At 33.7% G+C, this 22,384-nt stretch overlaps 1 protein-coding gene across 4 annotated transcripts; it reads left to right on the top strand.

The window, feature by feature from the left end:
• Positions 1 to 6,164: 6,164 nt before the first annotated feature.
• LOC130803319 (uncharacterized) lies at positions 6,165 to 20,451 on the top strand. 4 transcript variants are annotated; one of them, XM_057667519.1, is made up of 11 exons: positions 6,165 to 6,448; positions 7,768 to 7,861; positions 10,746 to 11,465; positions 11,577 to 11,680; positions 12,123 to 12,308; positions 12,401 to 13,358; positions 14,517 to 14,996; positions 15,082 to 15,398; positions 16,794 to 16,892; positions 16,983 to 17,132; positions 18,400 to 20,451. In XM_057667519.1, exons 1-11 carry the CDS (start codon positions 6,317 to 6,319, stop codon positions 20,167 to 20,169), a joined length of 5,010 nt encoding a protein of 1,669 aa, XP_057523502.1. In that variant the 5' UTR covers positions 6,165 to 6,316; the 3' UTR covers positions 20,170 to 20,451. The 4 variants fall into 4 exon arrangements, with proteins under 4 accessions (XP_057523502.1, XP_057523501.1, XP_057523500.1 ...); XM_057667518.1 differs by having other exon boundaries at positions 12,114 to 12,308; XM_057667517.1 differs by having other exon boundaries at positions 6,165 to 6,487.
• The last annotated feature ends 1,933 nt before the right edge of the window (positions 20,452 to 22,384 follow it).

Raw genomic sequence — 22,384 nt, 5'->3', positions numbered from 1 at the left:
CGTAAAGTTTTTATTTTTGTAAGTGGTTATGCTAATTATTTAAATTTAGGATTTAGTATGATAAATTAAATTAAGTCGTTCTTTTATTTGAAAAGGGCCCAAAACACTCATAGGCCATTCAACCACTATCATATAAAAAAATGAGAGTTTGATTTACTACTTTAAATTATTACAACTATTTTTTTGATAATAATAAAATAACAATTTAAAAAGATATTTTTGAGAAATTTTTATAAGTTATTAAATGTTGAAGTGTTTTTCTTGAATATATAAGATTTCATAATAAAAGTAACTTTTAATGACTAATTAGTAAAAAAATATTTTATTTGCTAACTATTTGACTAAAATTTATGTAAAATAATGTAAACGTATTTTTAGTATACTTGCCGCTCAAACTATGTGAAATATTGATTTTGTGAGATTACAAGTTTTACTTATTTTATAATTAGAAATATTGACTTTTGTGAAAATTATATGTTTGACTTGTTTTTAAACTAGAAATATTGATTTTTGTGAAATTATAAGTTTTATTTGTTTTATAACTAGAATGTTGATTTTTGCAAACCTAATAAGTTTACTTATTTTTCTAAACTTGAAATATTGATTTTGGTGAACTTGTAGAATTTTCGAAACTTATCCAAATGATGCAATTTTAAATTGAATTTTAATTAGAATATTTGATTTTTTTTTGAAGAGAATAATGTTTTATTTATTGTAAAGTTGGAAATGTTGATTTTGGGAACTTATTTAAAGAGAAATAGATTTTAGTAGCTACATGTGGAAAATATTTATTTAGAGACTATTGATAGAATATTAAGTTATTAGTGTGAATTTAGCGAACTATTAAAAATAAAGTTATAAATAAATTTTAATGTATAATAATGAATGTATAAAGACATAAATGTTAATTTTACGTTATGTTTAAGAATTTTATTAAATAAAAGAGGTTATCACCTAAGTTGATCAAAGTCAAAGTCAAAGTCAAATTGTAGTAATAAATATGTGATGTACTTGTGTGAATGTGTATTGATTGAATGACCCTGATAGTAAGGTAATGTCGAACCATGGACCGGCATGTAAAATCCTGGTACCCATGTCGGTCGGCACGTAAAATGCGGTGTAAGACAGGGGTTAGCTACCTATCCTGTAGAGCTCGAGCATAAATTGTATTGGAGGGGTGACGACTCCCACCATAGTTAGGGTTTAGGACTATGGTCCTCACCTAACTAGACCCTTACATATATCAGGTGTCATATTGATGTGCTTGTTGATCAGTGATAAATTTGATTAGTGTTGATGCTATGATGCATGGTGCGGTTATGAGTATTAACCAAATGAAGTTACTTAAGTGTTAAGATTACTGAATTGTATAAGTGGTACTAACGTACTATTGTCAGGATTGAGAATGACATCTTAATGACTTAAAAGTATGGAACAGAAAAAGAATATGGTAAAAGTATACGGTGATGTCAATTAATCATAGTTCGTACTTAAATTATTATTTTGGAAATATAGCGTATAATTTTCGTATTTTGAGCTGGATAGGAAGTTACGCTCGGCGTTAAGTGCTGACCGATTCAATCGGCTGTCATCCATATCATGGATGGTAGCTTTTTGCAGGATTTAGTTCAGGTTCCGATCCAGGCCGCAGCAATTACTATTTATCGAGAACTTAGCTGCTTTTTGTATCTCTATTGATGACTTGATGATAATGTATTTTTTCCATTTTTAGCAAACAATATTTCTTATCAGATGTAATATTTACTTTTGTTTTAAACAATTTCATTTTTTATGATTTAAAGTTTTTAACAGTTCGGCATTTTGAGACTTCCGCAATATTCTTGTATTAAACATTATTATTAAATGTTAATTATGTATCGAGATTGCCGCTCCTGTTACACGTCGTATCAGTGCTAAAGTTACTCGAATCCCAGAACTTCGGTTCCATGTAAAAGAATGTTCTCGATAGCCAACATTTCAAAAAAAAAAGATGTTTTTTTTTTCAAATGAGTCTGATCACATGTTTAAATCTCATTTGAGATGACAAAAGATTATAATATTCCCTCACTCAAGAGTCTAGGATTTGACAGTTAGAATAACAGTTAACGTGAATGAAGAGTTTGAAGGTAAAGTTATTTCTGAAAATTTTCTCGTAGAAAATATTTCCATTCAACTCTTCTTGATTCTAAAGTCGGCCAATCTTTTATTTCTATTTCTTTTCTTCACAAATCCTCTTTCTATCAAACCTCATAAATTCAATCCCCAAATTTGTTCACCTAACGGTTCACCATTCCTATGTGACCGTATCTTTGCTACTTTCCTCTTAAGATTTTAGATCATCGTCTGCTGTCAACTTGATAGTGTTTGAATTGAGTACTTATGATATTTATTTTAGGTATGGATTTGTAGAGACGTCATCATGTGGAGAATTTTTTTAAAAAGGACAAGATTGTTTGGGTTAAAACTCAAAGAGGAGAGTGCTTAATTATAAACAAATATGTGTCCCCTGTTCAAACCATTTATGTCGTTCAAGCCATTGAGATGATTAAGCATAGAGATGAGGGATACATGCATGTGTTTTATTTCCAATAGTAAGGAGAAAACCAAATTGAGTCTCAATGATACTTACATACTGCTCCTAAAATCATTATGTACACTCAAAATCATATAATCTACCCCTAAAATAGACATAGTGTTAAAGAGAAGTACATATCAATTGAATATTATAAAATAATAAATGAATAATCAAAAAAACGTTGTGTGTACTCTTTAATGTACTCTCAAAATCATGTTATGTACTCTCAAAATCATATTATGTACCGCACAATGAATACAACACTATGTAATAAAGCAGAAATAATAAAGTAGCAAAAATGAAATACAAAATTATGTACTCTCAAAAACATGTACCCCTAAAGTTACTATACGTACATGTCCAATTCATAACAGTGTGTACTAAATAAAATTAAGTACTCCTAAACTCATGTTATGTACACTCAATATCATATTATGTACCCCTAAAATAAATGTAAAAGAGAAGTACCTATCAATTGAATATTATAAAATAATCAATTAATAATCAATTGAATATTATAAAAATAATCAATGAATATTATATATATATATATATATATATATATATATATATATATAATATATATATATATATATATATATATATATATATATATATATATATATATATATATATATATATATATATATATAATAAAAGGACTATAGAATGACAAATGACAGCTCTTAAGAGCATTGCCAAATGTCATTTTTAAATAGGATAAGTGAATAGATATATATATGTTATTTTGTTTGAATTTGGCAACTTTAGAATTTTTTTTTAAAAAACAAAGCCATTACAAAACTGATAAATTTAATATGTAATGTTTCATGAAATCTTTGATTGAACCATAATTTAGCAATAATCCATTTATTTTTGGACGAAAAAAAATAGATTACAAATTTTAATAATTATGATATTTAGTTGAAGCAGTTTTTTATTTACTCTCAAAACATAATAAATTGAGCAGCGCTCTTGCAGTGTAACACTGATTTTTTGTAATTCATTTGTGCAATTTATCCTAGATTAAGTATTTACTTTTGAAAATGGTTTGCAAATTAAAATCTTTTACACGATGTTTGTTACGATGTAAAACAAGTATAATAACATCAATCTTACTTATTTAAAATTAATTTTTAGCAATTTACCCATATCAACAGTATTTGTTTTATAAATTCAAAGTCATATTAAGAATCATATGTTAATAAATTATTATGAACCCTAAAAGACATTTATGATACTTTGAACTATATTAATTCGTCTATTTAACTCATATATAGGGCGCGTCTCAGAGTGAGCTTATCTTATACAACATTTTGTGTTCGAAACAATAACTCAGGTGTAATTTGGAATTTTAATATAATTTTAATATTTTTTTTTATTTTATCATTGTTTTAATATTATTGGATTGAATATTACATATTAATGTTAAAAATTAAACTTGATAACAATAATGTATATATTTGCACGATTGTTTAAAAAATGATGTTTTACACGTAAACATTTAGATTTCCATGCATTACACATGTTTCTATACTAGGAACTTATATAAACATATTTCCATGATTTTCATTATCATTAAGTAAACATAGATACAAAAGTCACATAATAAGAAAGTTAAGAAATGTGTACCATAGTTCACTAAAGTTTGTACAAAGACCAAACAAAAACAATAAAGCAAGAAAATTTGCTCCAAAAAAAAAAAGAAAATAGCTCCAAAAATAATCTTTAAAGTTCCAAGAATAATAATCCAACCTCTTAAAATAATAATACTTTAACCTTTTAAACAATATTGAAATTAATATGGAAGTAAGAAAAATCTATCCTTTAAATTTGGACAAACGTTATCTTACAAAAGTTGATAATTTTTGGCTTAGGAATCGATAAGATCAAACTCCATCTTCATCTGATTCTTCAATTAAACAATAAAGATAAATTATTAAGAGTTTAATAAAGTGAATTTATGAGAAATATATAGAAAAATTTGATGAAGGTGGTGGTAGTGATCTCATGAATTTTGCGAAAATCTTAAGTTCCAGTTGGTTGAGAACTAAAAGAAAACATACGCCGATGAGACGAGCAAATAATTGTGTTCAAGCTGTTGATATCTATACACCATTTGTTCTAAATAGGTGTAAAGGATAGTCAAAGATATTGAAGGTTAACCGAAAGTACTCCCAACCAAATATCCTCAAAAATCTCGAGGGTATTTGGGGTCCAATCGGATGGGATCACCTTGGTCGGAATAGTTAATCAACAGTTAATTCAATTATATTCCAGATGCGTTAAGAGGTAATTGAATGATCACATGTATGACTCAAAGTACAGTTGGAACCAACATGTTATTTTTTTTTTGCAATCCAGAATGAATTGCCAATGCCTTTTCCTTATACTATCCCATTGGAAAGAAGAAATCCCAACTGGTACACCATCGCAATGCCGAGAACTCAAGAAAATCCTAGACTGATATACAGATGCATGAAAACTAAGAAGGTTCATGAAGGAAACAATCAACATGATTATAAGTTGAATAATAATTGGTAGCCTAACAAGAAAAAACAAATCGAAAGAAGAAAATATTCACATAACATAAGAGACAATATCTCCACATGATTGGCAGGACCTGTATTGAATAATAATACTAATCGGTCATAAATAGAATAATCATGGTCATAATTGTACATCATCTTCATCCTCATCTTATAAATAGATAAAATACCTCAAACATCATTTTGAAATTGCACTCGAGTGTTTTACTATTTTTGAATGGCGGGAAGAACCCATCAAATTTGTTGTGTTAACGAGAATTATTGGAAAGGATATCCTTGCAACTCCAACTTTTACTATTGCTAAATTTTGCTTTTAGTGCAGGTAAGGGAGTGCTTGATGAGAAAAGAACTTGTGTTGCTCCATATACTATACAAATATGTGTTTTCATGAAAGATTGAGATCAAGAGGATATACAAACACAAGGAATGAAGAACAACGATGATCAAGGCAATGATGATCCATGAATGCTAATGGATATGTCTGCCTTATCAAATGAGAGACATTGAGGATATTGTATCGAGAAGAAGATGATGACTAAGATAATGATTAGGATCAACAACCATTGGACAACCACTGCACCAACAAATTAAAACACCTCATACAATGATTTTGTTTGTTAATTGACTTTTCTAATAATTTTGAATGTAATTAATAATTATATTTGCATTTTTTCTTTTCAGTAATTCTTTAATTGACGATTAGCATACAATAATTTAAATAATACACAACAAAAATATTTCATGGATTATTTCAATATTTCTAATTGTTTATATATTTATAATTTTAAAAAAATAGTACTCCCTCATATATAACTCATTAATTTCATTTATTTTTTTCACACTTATCGATGCAATATTTTTACCTTTGATATATCTAATACTCAACATAGTATGGATTATAAAAAGTTCATATTAATAATCGTTTTATTAAAACGAATTGAACAAAATCCCGCACAAATATAAATTAAGAATGATAAGTAAATAGTGCCTAAAAAATAAATTAATAAGTTAAATTGGAGGTAGTAAATAAATTGTTGAAGCTTGTGGGTGAACTCATCCGACCGCTTGCAACCGGAACCAAAACCAAATCGTTCATGAGCAATCCAAATCAAGTTGAATTTTGGTGAAACCTAGTCGAAACATAGTCATTGATGGATTTGGATTCGACTTGCAAAAAATCGTTTACATTCACATGATTTTAGGGAGGAAGACAGAGAAAACCCCGAGTCAAACAACAATCTACGCAAGCCAAAGACGAACTCGCACCAAATCCATGGCGTCTACTGCAGCTGCTCCTGAGAGTCACAATCCCAAGCTTCCAAAGGTCAGAGAAGATGGAGAGCTGTCTTCATCGGACGACGATGTATACTCTCTCCTCGGATATTTACTTTTTGTTCCTCACTTTTTTTCGACGATTTCACTTTGAGCTTTATCATTTCCTACTATTTTCTGCACTTTTCAATTTATGTCATATATCTATTTCCTATTGGAGCCATAATTTTATAGTTTTTTGGATTTTGGTTGTAATGGGATATATTAAAATGATTTGTTTGTGAAGTTGCGATCTTTGCAATTAAGGATCAATTACTAGGTTAGGTTTGCGTGGTAATAAAGTGCTGTCTGATGATTTCTCGGCGTTATGTAGCATAGGCTTTTGTTGCTTAAAAGTTGAATATGCTGTAATGATTTTTTCGCGTTTAGTAATAAATGCTTTGTTGCTTAGGGTTTAGATTTTTAGAGAAATTGATTAGGTTTCTTTCAAGTGTTATCGGATGGGTATCGTTATGATATCATCACCTGTAAATATGCCAAAACTATATAGTTGTTTTAATAACATGCTAAAATTGAGTCATCCATGGACATTGTAGGTCTTGGTTGGCTTTAATATCTCCCTGATCACCATAGAGGATATTATATCTCTCACTATGCTACGTAAGAAAGGCATCTTATAATTAAATATATGTAAAATTGAAAGCATATCCTTATACAGCAAATGGACGCACAAGTATGGACTTGGGATCTTTAATTGTCAAGAAGAGGGAAACCAAAGATGACGGGAGTGAAAATGTATTTTCCACTTGTTTTTGCAAGACCACATGGTAGTTGACAAAAATGAATGGGAGGAGAGAAAATTTGTGGATGATCATAAAATTATAAATATTGGTTTGTGTGGCCGATCTCACTTGTTTGGAGCTAAGGATTACATTGTTTTTGTTGAGGTGTTCTTTGAATCGGATTTATCAATCCAAATTTGGCTACTATTAACCTAAGTTTGAATTTTCAGTAAACTTTGTGAATTTAATACTTTCTATTGAGGTTAATAACTTTGTATAAGGTGAAGGTAAACCAGGTGAATAATTTCATAATAGTTTATTAATATACTCTTGATTTATAGAACGTTTATTGAAGCCGTCGTTACACTAAACAATTTGATGTTGACAGTGGTGATTTTTGTAAATATTATAGGCTGAATTCAATGAGAACTATTCCCATGTTTATTTGTCCCCAACCAGATCACTGCATGTTTTGGCTAGTCTAGTTTAGCGCCAATTGTGTTGTATGAGATTTTGTTCTATTATTGTCTCTTGCATTACATGCAATACTGATTTTTTTAAAATTGATCGGTAAACTTTGATCTTTCAGGGACATCCGAGTGGCCCAGCTGCACCACTTACATCCAGTTCTGTTCCAATTGCACCATTACCCTTAAAAACATCTCTGCAGGGTGTCAACACAGGTAGGCTTTGCCTATTCTGCTGCCAAATTTCCTATCCTAATCTGACAAGAATTTTAAAGTGCGAGGAGATTCATATGTGAAGGGGTTATTGTCTAAGTCTAATATTATGTAAGATGTTTTCATAGAAAATTGGCGTCTACTTGACATGTTTTAGCTAGTGGATGGAGTATAGCTTTAAAAACAAAATTTGTGTATCTTATGAAACTTGTTTGGTTCTGAAGCTTCCACACTTGAGCGAAAAAGTGTTGTAGCTTGATATTTCGTGTGTGCTTGAGATGGTCTCATCTGTTGGCTTCACAATGGTATATCTAAGTGGGGATTTTGTGTTGGGTAATGGAAATGATTTAGGTCGTCTTAGGGGTTGCCGTATTAGGTACAACTTTGCACTTCATTGTGATATACACGTTGCTAATCTAGCATGATTGAGAATTTGAGTTTGGACCCTGCAGGTTTGTTGTTACTCCCTCCATCCCTATGAGAATGCACCCTTTTTATTTTGGTTGAAATTTAGTGGAAAGTGAGATTAAGTTGGAAAACAAGAAAAAAAACAAGTGGATGATAGAAATGAATGGTTAAGATGAAGAGAGAAAATAAGTTTGTGGATGAGATTTAAAGATAGAAAGTGGGGTTATTGCCAAAAAGGAAAAGGGTGCAAAATGAGTAGGACAAACTAAATTGGAAAGAGGTGCAAATTGAGAGGGACAAAGGGAGTACTTCACAAGCTAGCGTGCTATTGTTGCTTGGGTGTGAAACAAATTATTTTGGGCTTTAGTGTCTAGTCATGTGCTATTGCATTGAATTCAGGAATTGGATATGTAGAAGTTAAATAAAGCCAATTTGCATTATTATGGAAACGCTGAAGTATTGTTTAATGATTAATCTAAGAATTTTTATTATGTCAAAATGTTTCGAAATTTTCTACAATGGATATCAATCCTTGTCGGGGCATATAAAGATAATTACAACATACTTATTGCGGATAAAGGAAATATATAATGAATGGAAAGGTAATTGTTGCCTGCTCGAATTCAAAGTTGAAGTACTGTTGATGATCTTTAACTAAACCATTTACTTTTGCATCACTATGGTAATACTAATTACCGAATGCCATTAAAAGAAATGGAAACTCTACTTTAAGACGGGTTTAATCCTTTTCTCTTTGTCGTATTCTCTTGTCCCTTACATGCTTCCATTTCTTTTTACAATGTCTTATGTTTGTTTCCGTATTCACAAGAAACTCAGACTTTATGTCAGGACTGTCTGTCAGCAGATCAATTAACCAAAGTACTACATCTTGGTTTGTCTTTGTCCAATGGTCCAATCCAACACCATGTTTATTCCTTCTTCACCGTTATTTAATGCATTAACTCGCAGATCCAACTTTTTATAAATTGTTGACTTGAAAAACTTTGTGTCTTTTGATTTTTACATCATTTTTCCCTGATAGAGTTGGAAAATGCGGTCAATAGGAGAATATCTTGTTTTGAAATGACAACATTGCAAAACCTGTTTTGAAATTTTTCATCCAATTTCTTCCTTTACCTAAGTGAATTTGTGTGCTTTTGTTTCCTAAATTCTTATGTGAGGCTTGCGATTCTTTTCTGTGCTTTTGAGTGTTGAAGGCATAACTTATGATCATGTTTGTTGCAATACTTTTGGATAATATTAATTGTTGCTGATGTTAGTTGTTGAATTGCTTTTATTTTTATTGTGTTCACATTCCTTTTCACATGCAAGAGACTTGGTATACATGGTTTATGAAACTTAGGGGCAACGGTGATGTCAGCTGCATTCCTTTTTTTTTTTTCATTTCATTAGAGGAATTAACTGTCACTATTGTTGGAAACAACTTTTTGGTGGTGATGTGGCAAGTTTCCTCCTTATAAACTTGATTATTTCTTATACGAAGATCATTTTATGGTAAAGTTGGTCAAATGCCAGTGCTAACAGCTAAGCGTTATTTCTAAAGCGCCATAAAATCATCATTTATCTTTGGTTTCTGTAGGGAGTGTAAAATTGACTTAATTTGCATTTTCAAGAGTTGTCTAATTTTCTATTAGAGATACAGAGCTAGTGTTGTTTTAGGCATGTATTTTGAGCTTTGCTCTCTTAATCTCGATTGCTTGTCGAGAGCATGATTCGACTTAATGTGTTTGAATTTGGTTTATGGAGTATGGACATATTTAAAGGATTTTACACATGTTTAGTACCTCTTTTATTTGGTGCTTTATCATATGCCAGAATGCAATTTATAAAAGTGCTGCTTTTTGTTTTCCTTTCTTATAAATTTAGAATCATATTTCTTCTTGGGTATGTGTTACATCATTATGAATATGGTACATTGGGTAGACTATCACCTCAATGTCAGTTCAGGAGTCTCCTGGCATTGCGAAAATGCTGTGTCTGTCCGACCATTGTTTTAAAGTCATGAGCTGTGAAATCTTGCATTATCAGGAATTTGTAAGCATATTGTTGTTTTACATTTATTAAATTAGTTTATACAGGCGCGCGCACAAAGACACACACACACACATATATATATACTTAATTAATTTTTCATATGGCTTGTGAATCGCTTAATGATGAAAGTTGAATGAGCAAATATATTGTTGCTTTTCTGGGGCTGGAATAGAATGATGTTTTTAATACTTCTTCTCGTTTAAGTGCATCAATTTCCTCAAAGACGTGAGTTTTTTGGGAGGTATGATGCAATTTCAAAAAAGAAAATGAAGCAATTTAATTTTCTTTAAGGATATTTGTTATCATGTTTCTGTAATAATTTCATAATAGTTTATTAAGCTTCTACAGTTGATATTTGTGGTAATCATGTTTCTGTAATATCTTTTGATATCTGGCACATCTTACAAAAATGAATTCTTCCCAGGAAAATTGAGGTCTCGAACAATTTCTGGTGGATCTGCACATGTACAGTCCCAAACACCTTATTGTAAAGGCTTTAGTAAGAACCAAGTTCCATTGAAGTCAAGTAATTCTGGATGGCGTGCTTCTGGTACAAATGATAATCTTGTAATTAAGTTCTCAGATGACGACGATAGTGGTAGCGATGATGAAGAAAGAAGTAGAGAAAATCCCTTGGTGTTTGGTAGACCTCCACTTGCTCTAAACACCAACAGAAGGCCACCTGTTTTGCCACATGTCAAAATGCAGACTGTTAGTCAGGCTACAAAAAATGAAAGAAAGGTTATCCCCCGAAAGGTGTCTTCAAGTCGCACTTTTAATTTATCTGCAACTAAAACCCTTGAACACAGTGTTAGAAGTGGTGCATCTGCATTAGTCGATCAGAGATCTCGGTTTAAGAATTCCAGTGCCGCTGTAAGAACTTTAGAAAACACAGATGCTGGATGCAGCAAAAACTTGAGTATGAGCACTAGCAAACTGGAGGACCTACGCCAGAAGATTGCTGCTCGTGAAAACGAACTAAAGCTTAAACAGGTGCAACATAACATGGAAAATGTCGCTGAGCCTTGTAGGGATCCCAATTTGATGGGCCTACGAAAAGTCTTTTCAAGCAAATGTAAGTCAGTACCTGTCGATGTACAGACTCTACCTAAGGAGCCTGATAGGAAACGCTTGAAAAAAAATGGTTAGGCCCTCCCCTACCACTTTCCGTTATTTGTGCATTTAAATGTTGATCATATTGTTCTGTGGTTGTCCATCTTGTGTGAATCTTGACTAAGCAATTACTCCTTTGCAGCTTCTGGTGTGGCTGTCAGTTGCAGCTTGTCAGATTGGATTTCTTTGCCAAAAAATGCTGCATTGTTGATGAACACTACTCCTACAGATCCTCTAGAAAGATCAGTAAGTTGATAGTGTTTAATAATCTGACCAAGAAGGCATCTAGCCTCCTATTGTATGTGCGTGTGAGTACAACAACATTCCATTGCCGAAATGCCATTAACATTAAGTGGCTCCCACCTGCGGTGGGTTTGGGGGTCGGATGTACGCAACCTTACCATTGTTCGTGATAAAAAAGAGGTTGTTCCGATTGACCCTTGGTATCTTTAAATGTTGTAAGTGTATGTTTACGAGTTAGATGCTTTGTTCTTAACTTTATTTCTAAATAATTTTTATTGTAACTTATTGCTAATACTGTTAGTATAATGGCTTTAATAATGCTTTTATAATTCGTAACATATATATGGGTTATATTAATTCCTTTTGAATTTTGTTGCCGGAATACTTTTGACTATTACACTCCTACTCATCATATGGTTTAAATGTTGTATTTGAGATGTCAAAGCATCCAGGTGTCATTAGCGAGATTCACCCATCAAGATCTGCTCCTAACCAAGATATACATGAAAGCAATATGAGCAAGATGCATTATGATGCTACACCTGTTCTCAAGAGCGCCAAGTTTTCATCTGATAGTGGCTTGCAGGCTCACTGTCTACAAGTATCAAATAGCAAGCTTGGCAGTCCTGATGTATGAATTAGTAAACCAATATATCTTCAATTCTTTTTGTTCCTTCTCGTCTAGCACGCTTCTTCTCTGATTATTAATGATCTTTTTAAAAGGTTTCTCCAGACAACACTAGTCTCTTACTCCCCTTGGGAGGGTCCACAACCATGACAGGTAGTGAGCTGGATCTGCAATCTCATTTCGAACTTGAGGAATTACTAAATAAGGAGCTTGAAGAAGCACAAGAGCACAGGCAGAAATGTGAAGTTGAAGAAAGAAATGCTCTGATTGCTTATCGAAGAGCTCAGAGAGCACTCCTTGAGGCTAATGCTCGATGCACTTATCTTTATCGAAAAAGGGAACTATCTGCAGTTCAGCTTCGTTCTGTTCTGATGGAGGATTCCAATTTCTTGTACTCTTCTAGGAAGCATCATGAAACCGAAGAGAAATGGAATTTCACAAACAAATTTCCTGAATTTTATTTGGATTTAATTCCATCAAACCATCAATGGGGAGAGTTCCAAGCTGGTAACCAATTAGGTTCTGATTCAAATGTTCCAAGTGCAGATGATGATGCACACAGATCATCTGCGCATGAGGATGGGCACAACTTTGGATCTGAAGCTTGCAGTGAACCTGATGCTAGCACATCAGAGCTTGTTCGTGAAAGTAATTTTGCTGCTAATGGCATACGTTCACCATCTGTTGATCCAGTTTTTTCTCCAGATGATGATTATGTGATCTTTCCCCTGGACCATAAATCTTTGAATGCCAATGTGTCATGTCCAAGATCTAAGAAAACTACTAAAGAAAGTGAGAAGGATATGGATGTTGACTCAGCTACAAATTTTTCTAAAGATGTTTCCCAGGATTTATTCTCTCTTGAAGAGTATCTTAGATCTAAATTGATTTCACGGCTAAGTGGGAGTTCTTTAAAATGCAACGGAATTGGTCATAACAATGAGTCATCTGTGGAGAGGGCTCTTGATGAAGGTGTCACTAACGCAAAGAATCAGTTGGTAGTGCCCAGTGTTTCGCTTTCTGATCCTAATGTCTCTGCCACCGAATGTAAAGGTATAAAGCTGTGGACTTCTGCTCATTGCTCCTTGTATTTACAAATTTATTGTTATTGACAATCACTATTAGCTAGTGTTAGATTTGGATACCTCTATTTTGTCTAAAATTTTGTTTCTGCTTCCTATTTCTGTGTTGCTATAGTCATAAATGGTTCATCTTTTTTCTTACAAGAATAGAAGTTATTATTGGTTTGCTTCTTCTAATAAGCACAGTATTTCATTATTAATGTGCCATTAATCGGCTTCTACCTAGGCTCCCACCTAGGTGGAGTTGGTGGTGGGTCGGATGTACTAAGCCTTATCCTTGTCAATACAAAGAGGTTGTTTCAAATTGACCTTTTATAGTTTTTGCTTCCAACTTATACTTAAGCATGATTTTGGAATCTTTAATTGCTTTAGGAACTGGTTATGCTGGAATTTGGAATAAGAAATCTATACCATGACTCTTTCAAATGTTGCTGCGAGAAGCCATCTGTTTTCCTCATCCTATTTTCTGTTCAAAAGCTGTTGGCAGAGCTTTAGACTTTGTCATTGTACTCTGAATCCAGCGGCCTTAAAACTTTACTCTTAGTCAAGGTTTAGTGGTGTTATCATCCATCTCTTTGATCCTTTTGAAAAAGTTTCAAGTTCCTCGATTGAATTATATTCTTGTGCTTTTGTAGTTTGGTTGGAAAGGGAAAAATGGTATTTAGAAGACATTTATTGGTAGGTTCGTAGCCAACAGGAAACTTTGGGGAAGGTCTCTACTTTTTTGACGATGTTTTTCTGTTTGTTTTCTGATGTTCGATTGATAGTTTTTGATTTAAAGAGTATGATAGATATCATTGTATATACTTGTGATAAAATAATTCCGCGTCAAATTTGAGTGTTCTATGTTCATCCGGCCCAATCTTAATCACCCCAGTCTTTTATGATGCCATGCCATTGTTTGAGCCTTTGAAATTGTTGAGTCTTTGAAGTCCCTGTGCATTTTTCTGTCATGAGTTGTTGGGTTTTAGGTGTGTGCAGGCATGGTTTTTGTGCCCACTTTTGTACAAGCAGCTAAGAGACATTAATATCACCATAAATTCGAAAAATGTGTAATATTTGCTGCTATGATTTCATGGAACCTTTTGTCGTAGCTGTTCTGAAACATAGTCTTCTGTTTGTTACTCAGACGGCCTCAATATGGTAGAAGTCAGCATATCTAACCTTCTCAATGAAGCAGATGTCAGCATATCTAACCCTCCATTCAACAGTCAAAACCGGCAAGTGGAAGAGCATTTCTTAAATGATTCTTCTACCCCAAGTTTTTACCCTGGAGAATGTGGACTTTTTTCTGATATTGCATCAACATCAAGTATTTCATCATCTGCTGTATTTAAGAGCGTAATGAAGGCTATTGGTCCATTTATGTTGGACAGAATGCAGATTAATGACAACATTCTTTCTAGACACAATCAGGATAAATTATGTTCCAAGATGACGACCTCTACTGAACATCTTGTACTCTGTGCAGATTATGTTAGGATTGACTCGTATACCTGCAAATCTGTGATTGATCCTTTGTGGCCTTTGTGTATGTATGAACTTCGAGGAAGATGCAACAATGATGAATGCCCTTGGCAGCACACAAAGGACTATTCTGAAAGTGATGGTATGTTTTCTTTTTTTCTTCAAGGCAATAAATTATGCATGTTTCAGGTTCATTTTGAGGTGTTTGAAAATTTCTCTTTTTTCAGATTGTCAGTCTGGCTTGCCATCAGATCATCGGAATTTGAAAGGCCAGACAGGAATTTCTTCTGCCTTAACACCCCCAAGATATCTAGTTTGCTTGGATAGTTTGAAGGACGAGTCACATTCATTTGGTTCTCTTAGTGCTTGTTATTTCGGGTCATTTGGGAAAAGTGTTCCCAGTCGTTCTTTGGCTGTTTCAAGCTCACTCTTAAAGCACATCCCATCAGATGAACCTTGTTTGGATGGCAATGGCGGTTATGTTGAGTCTTACAGTGGCAGTGGGCATTCATTGTATTATTATCAGAGTAGAAACACCACTGGGGTTTGTTCACTTTTATCTGTCAATTTCTTTGATTTCTCACTGTCAAATTTATGTGGCTTTGCTTTTTTTCTTTCAATATTATGTGTCTATGTGGTAGATTTTACAGCCAAATATCTAACTCAGGCATAGCTTAGATTTGATTTTCTAAAGAAATGGCTTTTTTGTTTATATTCCTTTCCTCAAATCTTTTTTGTATGTGGGTCATCTTGCTTATTGTCAAAATGTGATTGTTTTTTGAGAAATGGTTAGATAAGATGTGGCATTGTATATGGAATGTCATGAAAATTGGAGAAACACATATTCCAGTCATCTGATATTGATTCAGTTACACCAGTCATCATGAAACACTTTTCTCGGCAGTCTTTGGGAAAACTCGTGTATATAATATGGGAAAAAAAGATGGACGTCAAAAACAATATTCTTAAGCAATAATGTGATAAAAAAACTATTTTTCTCTTTCCAAAAAGATAGTTAGAACATATCCAATACAAACATTTTTCTCTTGATTATCCTAACAATGGATTATACTAGAATAATCCCAAGGTTTCTGTATTTAGGGGTATATTCTTAAAGTGATCAAAAATTTGTTCAATTGGTTTTTTTTAATTAATATTTCCTATATTTCCTAGGCTCTTTCTGTTTGTCCCTGTTTCCATTTTTTTTTCCATTTCGTATTGTTTGTTCTTATTGGAATCTTTCCTTATTTGACATATCCCCTTTTCTGTCAGTCTCACTACTCCACCTTTTGGTAAAGTCTCAGTATATATCTCACAAACCTTTATATATTATTTCTCTCTTTACCCTTAACCCACTATATGAAAATTACATCATCAATACGCCATCCTCATTGATGTAACGTGTGGTTAGAATCTACAGGACAAATAATTTTGCTTCATTTCTATCTTTTGATCCCTTCCTCACATGAAATTAAGATTTAAAAAGTTGACCTCAAGGAAGGAGAGAAGACACAAGAAAGCTTTTCTCAAAATCAAGGCATGAAGCATAAAACCACTTATCCGGGTTTCTCGTATTCCACTTTTGCTCCTTGAAAAGTGGGCTAAATTGGTTTTTTAAAGCAGTTTGACCGAATAAGTTTTGTTTCACTTTTGAGTAAATTACAACAATATAGACAATACGAAAATAATACCAAATGGCCCCTTAGATTTTTAGGCTTGTTTAGATTGTTATGTTTCTTTACTTTTTTTGGTATTCCAGTGTAAGTTTGATTGTGACTTGAATACATGTTTCCTAAGTACACATTGTTTTAATACTTCTCAAGTATTGTTGGCTCATAATTGTGGCTCCTGAAATTTATGTTTATATTACTGCACTATCTTTTAATGATCAAATGATGATTGTTTGTATTCGTCACTAATCTACTTCAATGCTGATTAGAATGTTCTGCGTAATGGTTTGGCTGGTAATGATCTATCACTTGAATTGGCGCTTGTTATATTATGTCAGGAGGCGATCAAAATTGAGGGTATGAAAAAGGTATATTCTGTGGCTGTTACGATGCAGTTGAGAGATAAATGCTCCATTGTTTTTTTTTGAATAGGATTTCTGTATTGTTTGTTTATGCAGGCACTTGTTGTGCTTTCTCGAGCTCTTGAAGCTGATCCTTCATCATTTCCTATGTGGATCATATATCTGATCCTGTTTTATTCTACTAAGTACTCAGCTGGGGATCTCAACAAGGAGAATTCAGTTCAAGAGGACCTTTTCTCTCATGCTGTAAGTTGGGTCTTATAAGTCAGGTTGAAATGCACTACTTTTGACTTATAATTGTTCGCTTTGTGTAGTAAAGTATCTTTGTTCACAAAGTCTGTGGGCACTGTGGCGTCATTGAAGTCACTGTGTATTTTACACTTGGTAACATAAAGGAAAAGAGAGGGGGCGGGGGGGGGGGGGGAGGTAAAAGCGATTATTGAGTTGATACAAGTTGAATAATATTATCACACTTAGGAGAAAATAAATCAAAATGAGTGATATTCCAGTTTCTGAAGTACTTTTGAGTTTTTGTGTATCAAGAGATTGGAGGTTGAGGATGGTGGGAGGTTTCTCTTTTCATTTCCTTGAGAGGGAAGGGGTTTATCTTTTCTTTTCCTTGAGAGTAGGGTTTCTTCAGTCCTTTCCTTTAGTGTTAAACCAAGAAGAAATCTCAGGTCTCCTTGCTTTTGTGTCACTTGTAGAACAGTCACACCTTACACACCCTTAGGAGAAAATAAATCAAAATGAGTGATATTCCAGTTTCTGAAGTACTTTTGAGTTTTTGTGTATCAAGAGATTGGAGGTTGAGGATGGTGGGAGGTTTCTCTTTTCATTTCCTTGAGAGGGAAGGGGTTTATCTTTTCTTTTCCTTGAGAGTAGGGTTTCTTCAGTCCTTTCCTTTAGTGTTAAACCAAGAAGAAATCTCAGGTCTCCTTGCTTTTGTGTCACTTGTAGAACAGTCACACCTTACACACCCTGAAACATATCACCTTCATAATTGTTTATTCTTTCAGTTAATCTATATATGAGAACGTGTTTGCTAATAACTGTTAGATAGTCCTTAGAAATTCCCTTAAACTTCTGATATATGATACTCTTCTTACTTTCCAACGTTTAACTTTTGTCGCATTTTTGAAATTTAGTTGAGAGTAAAGAATAGAAGGAACAAAAACAAATGGATGAGAGAAAAATAGAATGTGTTTGTAGATGAGACAAGGGGAGATAATGTGGGCCCCTAATCATATCCATATTAGGAAGTAAAGCAAATTGGTTGGTACACCTCTTTTTAGTAAATGTAGCAAATGTTATGGGACGGAGAGAGTAGACATAAAAAGTTCTGTGGATGCATTGTTTCTGTGTGTTTTTCTATAATCCTGTGAATTGCAGTTTCTCTCACTTGTTCGTCACCCGGTTTTAACATTTTTGTGATGTGGTGAGCGATGATTCTTCAACGTGTTGGGAGCTATCTCTATGTCTTGATGTTGTTTAATTTCTTATGTGGGAGCTGCAGGTCAAGCACTCTGAGGTATCTTATGAGTTGTGGCTTTTGTACATCAACAGTCGTTGTCAACTTGATGAGCACTTAGCTGCATACGAAAGAGCTCTCTCTAGGCTTTGCAACTATGGATTTGCTAATGATGGACAATGGATACATCGAAGTACTTCTATCTTAGACCTGTCTTTGCAGATGCTGTACTGTTTTTGTGTGTCTGGGAATTCCGCAAAGGCATTTCAGAGAATACGCAGACTTGTTTACGCTGATGGAGATTCTGATGAGTCCCATTCTCTTTTGCTTTCTGATATTCTTCAATGCTTAACGATATCTGATAAATGTGTCTTCTGGGTTTGTTGTGTGTACTTAGTGATCTACAGGAAACTACCTGATTCACTGGTGCAGCAGCTTGAATTTGAGAAAGACATTTCTTCGATAGAGTGGCCATCTGTTGACTTACAAGTTGATGAAAAACAGCTTGTATCCAAGCTGATGGAAAAGGCTATTGATTCTGTTGGATTGCTTACAGACAACATATCTCTTGAGAGTAGCACCCTCAATTCAGTCCATCTGTTCGCAGTGAACCACATTAAGCTTTCAGCAGCAGTAGATGGTGTGGAAAGTTGCAAGATTGTACTAAAGAAGTACCAGAACTTATATTCATCTTGTTTAGACCTCATTATACTTTCAGCGAGAGCTCATGATTTTATTGGTGAGAGTACAAGTTTGGAGAAGTTTGAGGAAACAGTGAACAAGTGGCCTAAAAATGTGTCTGGAAGTCAATGCATATGGAATCAATATGCTGAACAGGCTTTGAAGAAAGGCAGACCTGATAAAGCAAAAAAAATAATGGATCATTGGTTTCAGGTGTCTGGGTTGTCTCTATTTTTCCATAATCATTCAGTGGATGGAGACACTAAAAGACTATTGGCAGATTCTCTTTCAGGATTGAATTTAAGTAATCATATATCCCATTGTAGCAATGTGGATCTTGTTTTTGGTCTTCTTAATTTGTCTTTGTATAAATTGTTCCACAATGATGTACTAGAAGCTCACTCAGCAATTGACAAAGCTCTGAAGGTAGCTGATACTGAAGTATTAAGACATTGCATAATGGAGCATGCATCATTTTTGTTTAACAATGGATCTCATCTGATGAAGGATGTTTCTGTTCGTGGAATTATAGACATTCTAAAAGGTTATATCCTTCATGCATGGGCTATTCTTGATGTGGAACCATTGACCAGAAAATTTATTCAAGATATCAAAAAACCTAGAACAAGGCAGCTTGTTCGCAACATACTGAGACCAATTACACCTGATTCTTTTCTGGTTAATTTGGTTCTTGAAATTTGGTTTGGTTCATCTTTGTTGCCCCCAAAATTTGAGCAGCTTAAAGATATGGTGGATTTTGTCGAAGCTATGCTTGAAGTTTCACCAGGCAACTATCACCTTGTGATTTCTGTTTGCAAGTTGATCTGCGGAGATTCTTCTTATGTTGGCAGTTCCAAATTTGCCAGTGTGTTATACTGGGCAAGTTCGTTACTAGTTAATACCATCGATCAAGCCTTTCCAATCCCGCCAGAGTATGTGTGGTTAGAAGCTGCAGATTTGTTGGTTAAACTAACAAATGTGCAGGAAATCCGAGAGAGCTTCCATCAGAGAGCCTTGTCAGCCCATCCATTTTCCATCAACTTATGGAAGTCCTTTCTTAACTGTTCAACCAACGCCAGCAAGAGGAAATCTGTTGTTGAAGCAGCTAAAGAGAAGGGTTTAGAGCTGGATTAGCATTGCTTGACAACTAAAATGAAATGTATTGACCAATGGTTGAGAATATGTGAATTTTGTAAGTTAACACATTTTTGGGTTAGTTAGGCATGTTGAACAGTATAGACAAGAATAGAATGCTGTAAGGATTTTGGTGTTGTAGATGATAGCAGGGAGAGAAAGTTGATAGCAGGCACAGAAAGTTACAGTACTATGGTTAAGAAGAAAATGTTTAGTATGTACCTTACACCAGTTGAGGCCATTCAACTTGGCTTATAATGTACTGGATTAATATACTTGTAATTATGTTTTGTTTTGATAGTTACAGCTTTAGGTTCTGGAAAATTTGTCTGTCAATTTGAAGCCATGATACTTCTCTTCTACGGTGTTATATGTATCTCTGGATGTAGTGAATTTAAACACAATTTTTTTTTATGAGACGGTCTCTCCGTGAGACATGCTTCATATTTGGATTAAATAGCCCAATAATAGATCATTGAACTTATGGGCATCTTGTTTTGAGGTCATCTCACCGTGAGACGGTCTCATGGAGCTATTTAGGTTTTCTTGTCTAATAAATATTATTTTTTGTTTCCCTTGAGAGGGCTCCTCATTTTACTTCGTGAAGTGTCCCTTTCATTGACGTTTAGTATGGCTAATGATATGATTTGTCTTGATCATTCAACGAGGATCCCAAGGGGCCTTTATGAAGGATACGATTCTAGGGTTTCTGAGTTACGGTTGGTAGATGAAGCTATTGTTTCGGCTGATGACTGTGAGGATCAAGTGGAGGAGTTAGGGATGCTTGGACAACCCTAGGCAACCCTAGATAAGGTAGATATTTGCCTAGGGTGCAGAGTTAAAAAGTGTCATAATATTTAAAAATTCTAATTAATTAAGTAGACGCTTAAAAAATTACAATGGTTAGTTCTTTTATTAATTAAAAAGTATATGACTTGTCTATATTTATAAAAAAATTATAATATATAGAGTCCATCTCTATTATTTTTCCAAACACATTAAAAGGTTCAGAATCAATCCTCTATAGAGAGTAGTAGAGGACCCATTTTTCTAATTTGCCAAAGGTCCATAAAATGCTAGAAACGACACAATACTTGGATGAATATAGTAAGAAAAACGATTAATGTCAATACTTTTATTGTAATTAATAAAATAATGAGGGGATTACTAGTGGAAATCAGGAAGATTCAATAATAGTTATTAATGAAGCCACATAAAGGGGTAGGTAAGGTTGTTAAAAAATGAAAAATAAATGTCAAAGGAATGTTTCAAATAGGAGCATTTTGGGATGTGTTCTTCCGTGGGCACAAAATAATGGCATACCCTTTCACTATAAAATGACAGACCGGAAGATTTGTGGCAAATGAAACATGAATGGATATTTTTCCCATGAATATAAAAAATATCATTTGCATTTGATTGGTTCTCTCGCGTAAGGTGTAATAGGGCTAACACTTTGGTGTGGTTACTTTTAAATTGATCATTTTTTTCCAACCGCACCAAGATACAAGAGTACAGTGGCAAGATGAGATTCATTCCACAGGGAGGAAAGTTAGTTCAAAACAAGAAAATACTAGAGAGAAAGAGGTTGTTTTTAGGTTTTCAGTGGATTTGGGTCCTCAATTAAGACGACAATTACAATATTGGAGTAAAACAATCAATTAGATAAAGCTAGGGCAAGAGGAATTCACTCAACTAATGTATCATTAAGGGGTTATACAAACAACAAGATATGTGAATTGAAATAAGCATAGAAATTAGACCTGATCATGGGCGGCCCGGCCTGAAAAAGTGAGGGTTTGGGTACCAAAATATGGCCCGATGGGCGGGTTTGGGCAGAAAATAAGTGGCCCAAATTTTTTTGGGACGGGTTTGGGATTGGTGTTTGGCCAGTGGGCTGGCCCGGCTCGGCCCGAAAGGAGCTAAGTTGGTCCAATTAGTTACATATTTTGATTATTTCATATGCTAACACTTGTTTTCCATATTGCATCAAGATCGGTCTACCATTTTCAATGTTGAAGAGGAGGAAGAAGAGGTAGATCGTGAAGAAGACGATTGTCAAATCACTAATTAGTCACATAATTTGATTATTTTGTATTTTTTTATTTGAATTATTTGTAATTTGTGTTTTAAATTATGTATAATATGTAACAATTGTATTTGTTTATTTCAATTATTTGTAATTTGTATTTTTAATTATGTATAAATAATATAT

Source organism: Amaranthus tricolor, chromosome 16, assembly GCF_026212465.1.
Source record: "Amaranthus tricolor cultivar Red isolate AtriRed21 chromosome 16, ASM2621246v1, whole genome shotgun sequence".
In the NCBI taxonomy this organism is placed as follows: Eukaryota; Viridiplantae; Streptophyta; class Magnoliopsida; order Caryophyllales; family Amaranthaceae; genus Amaranthus; species Amaranthus tricolor.
Note: the sequence above shows the minus strand (reverse complement) of the source record. Positions and strands in the feature narration are given on the sequence as shown.

What these genes read in the sequence shown, in the direction of transcription:
- LOC130803319 (XM_057667516.1), top strand. Translation starts at nt 6,317, where the DNA reads ATGATTTTAGGGAGGAAGACAGAGAAAACCCCGAGTCAAACAACAATC. An exon ending in TGTCTTCATCGGACGACGAT is followed by an intron (nt 6,488 to 7,767) that starts GTATACTCTCTC and finishes TTGATCTTTCAG; the next exon opens with GGACATCCGAGTGGCCCAGC. An exon ending in AGGACCTTTTCTCTCATGCT is followed by an intron (nt 17,133 to 18,399) that starts GTAAGTTGGGTC and finishes TGGGAGCTGCAG; the next exon opens with GTCAAGCACTCTGAGGTATC.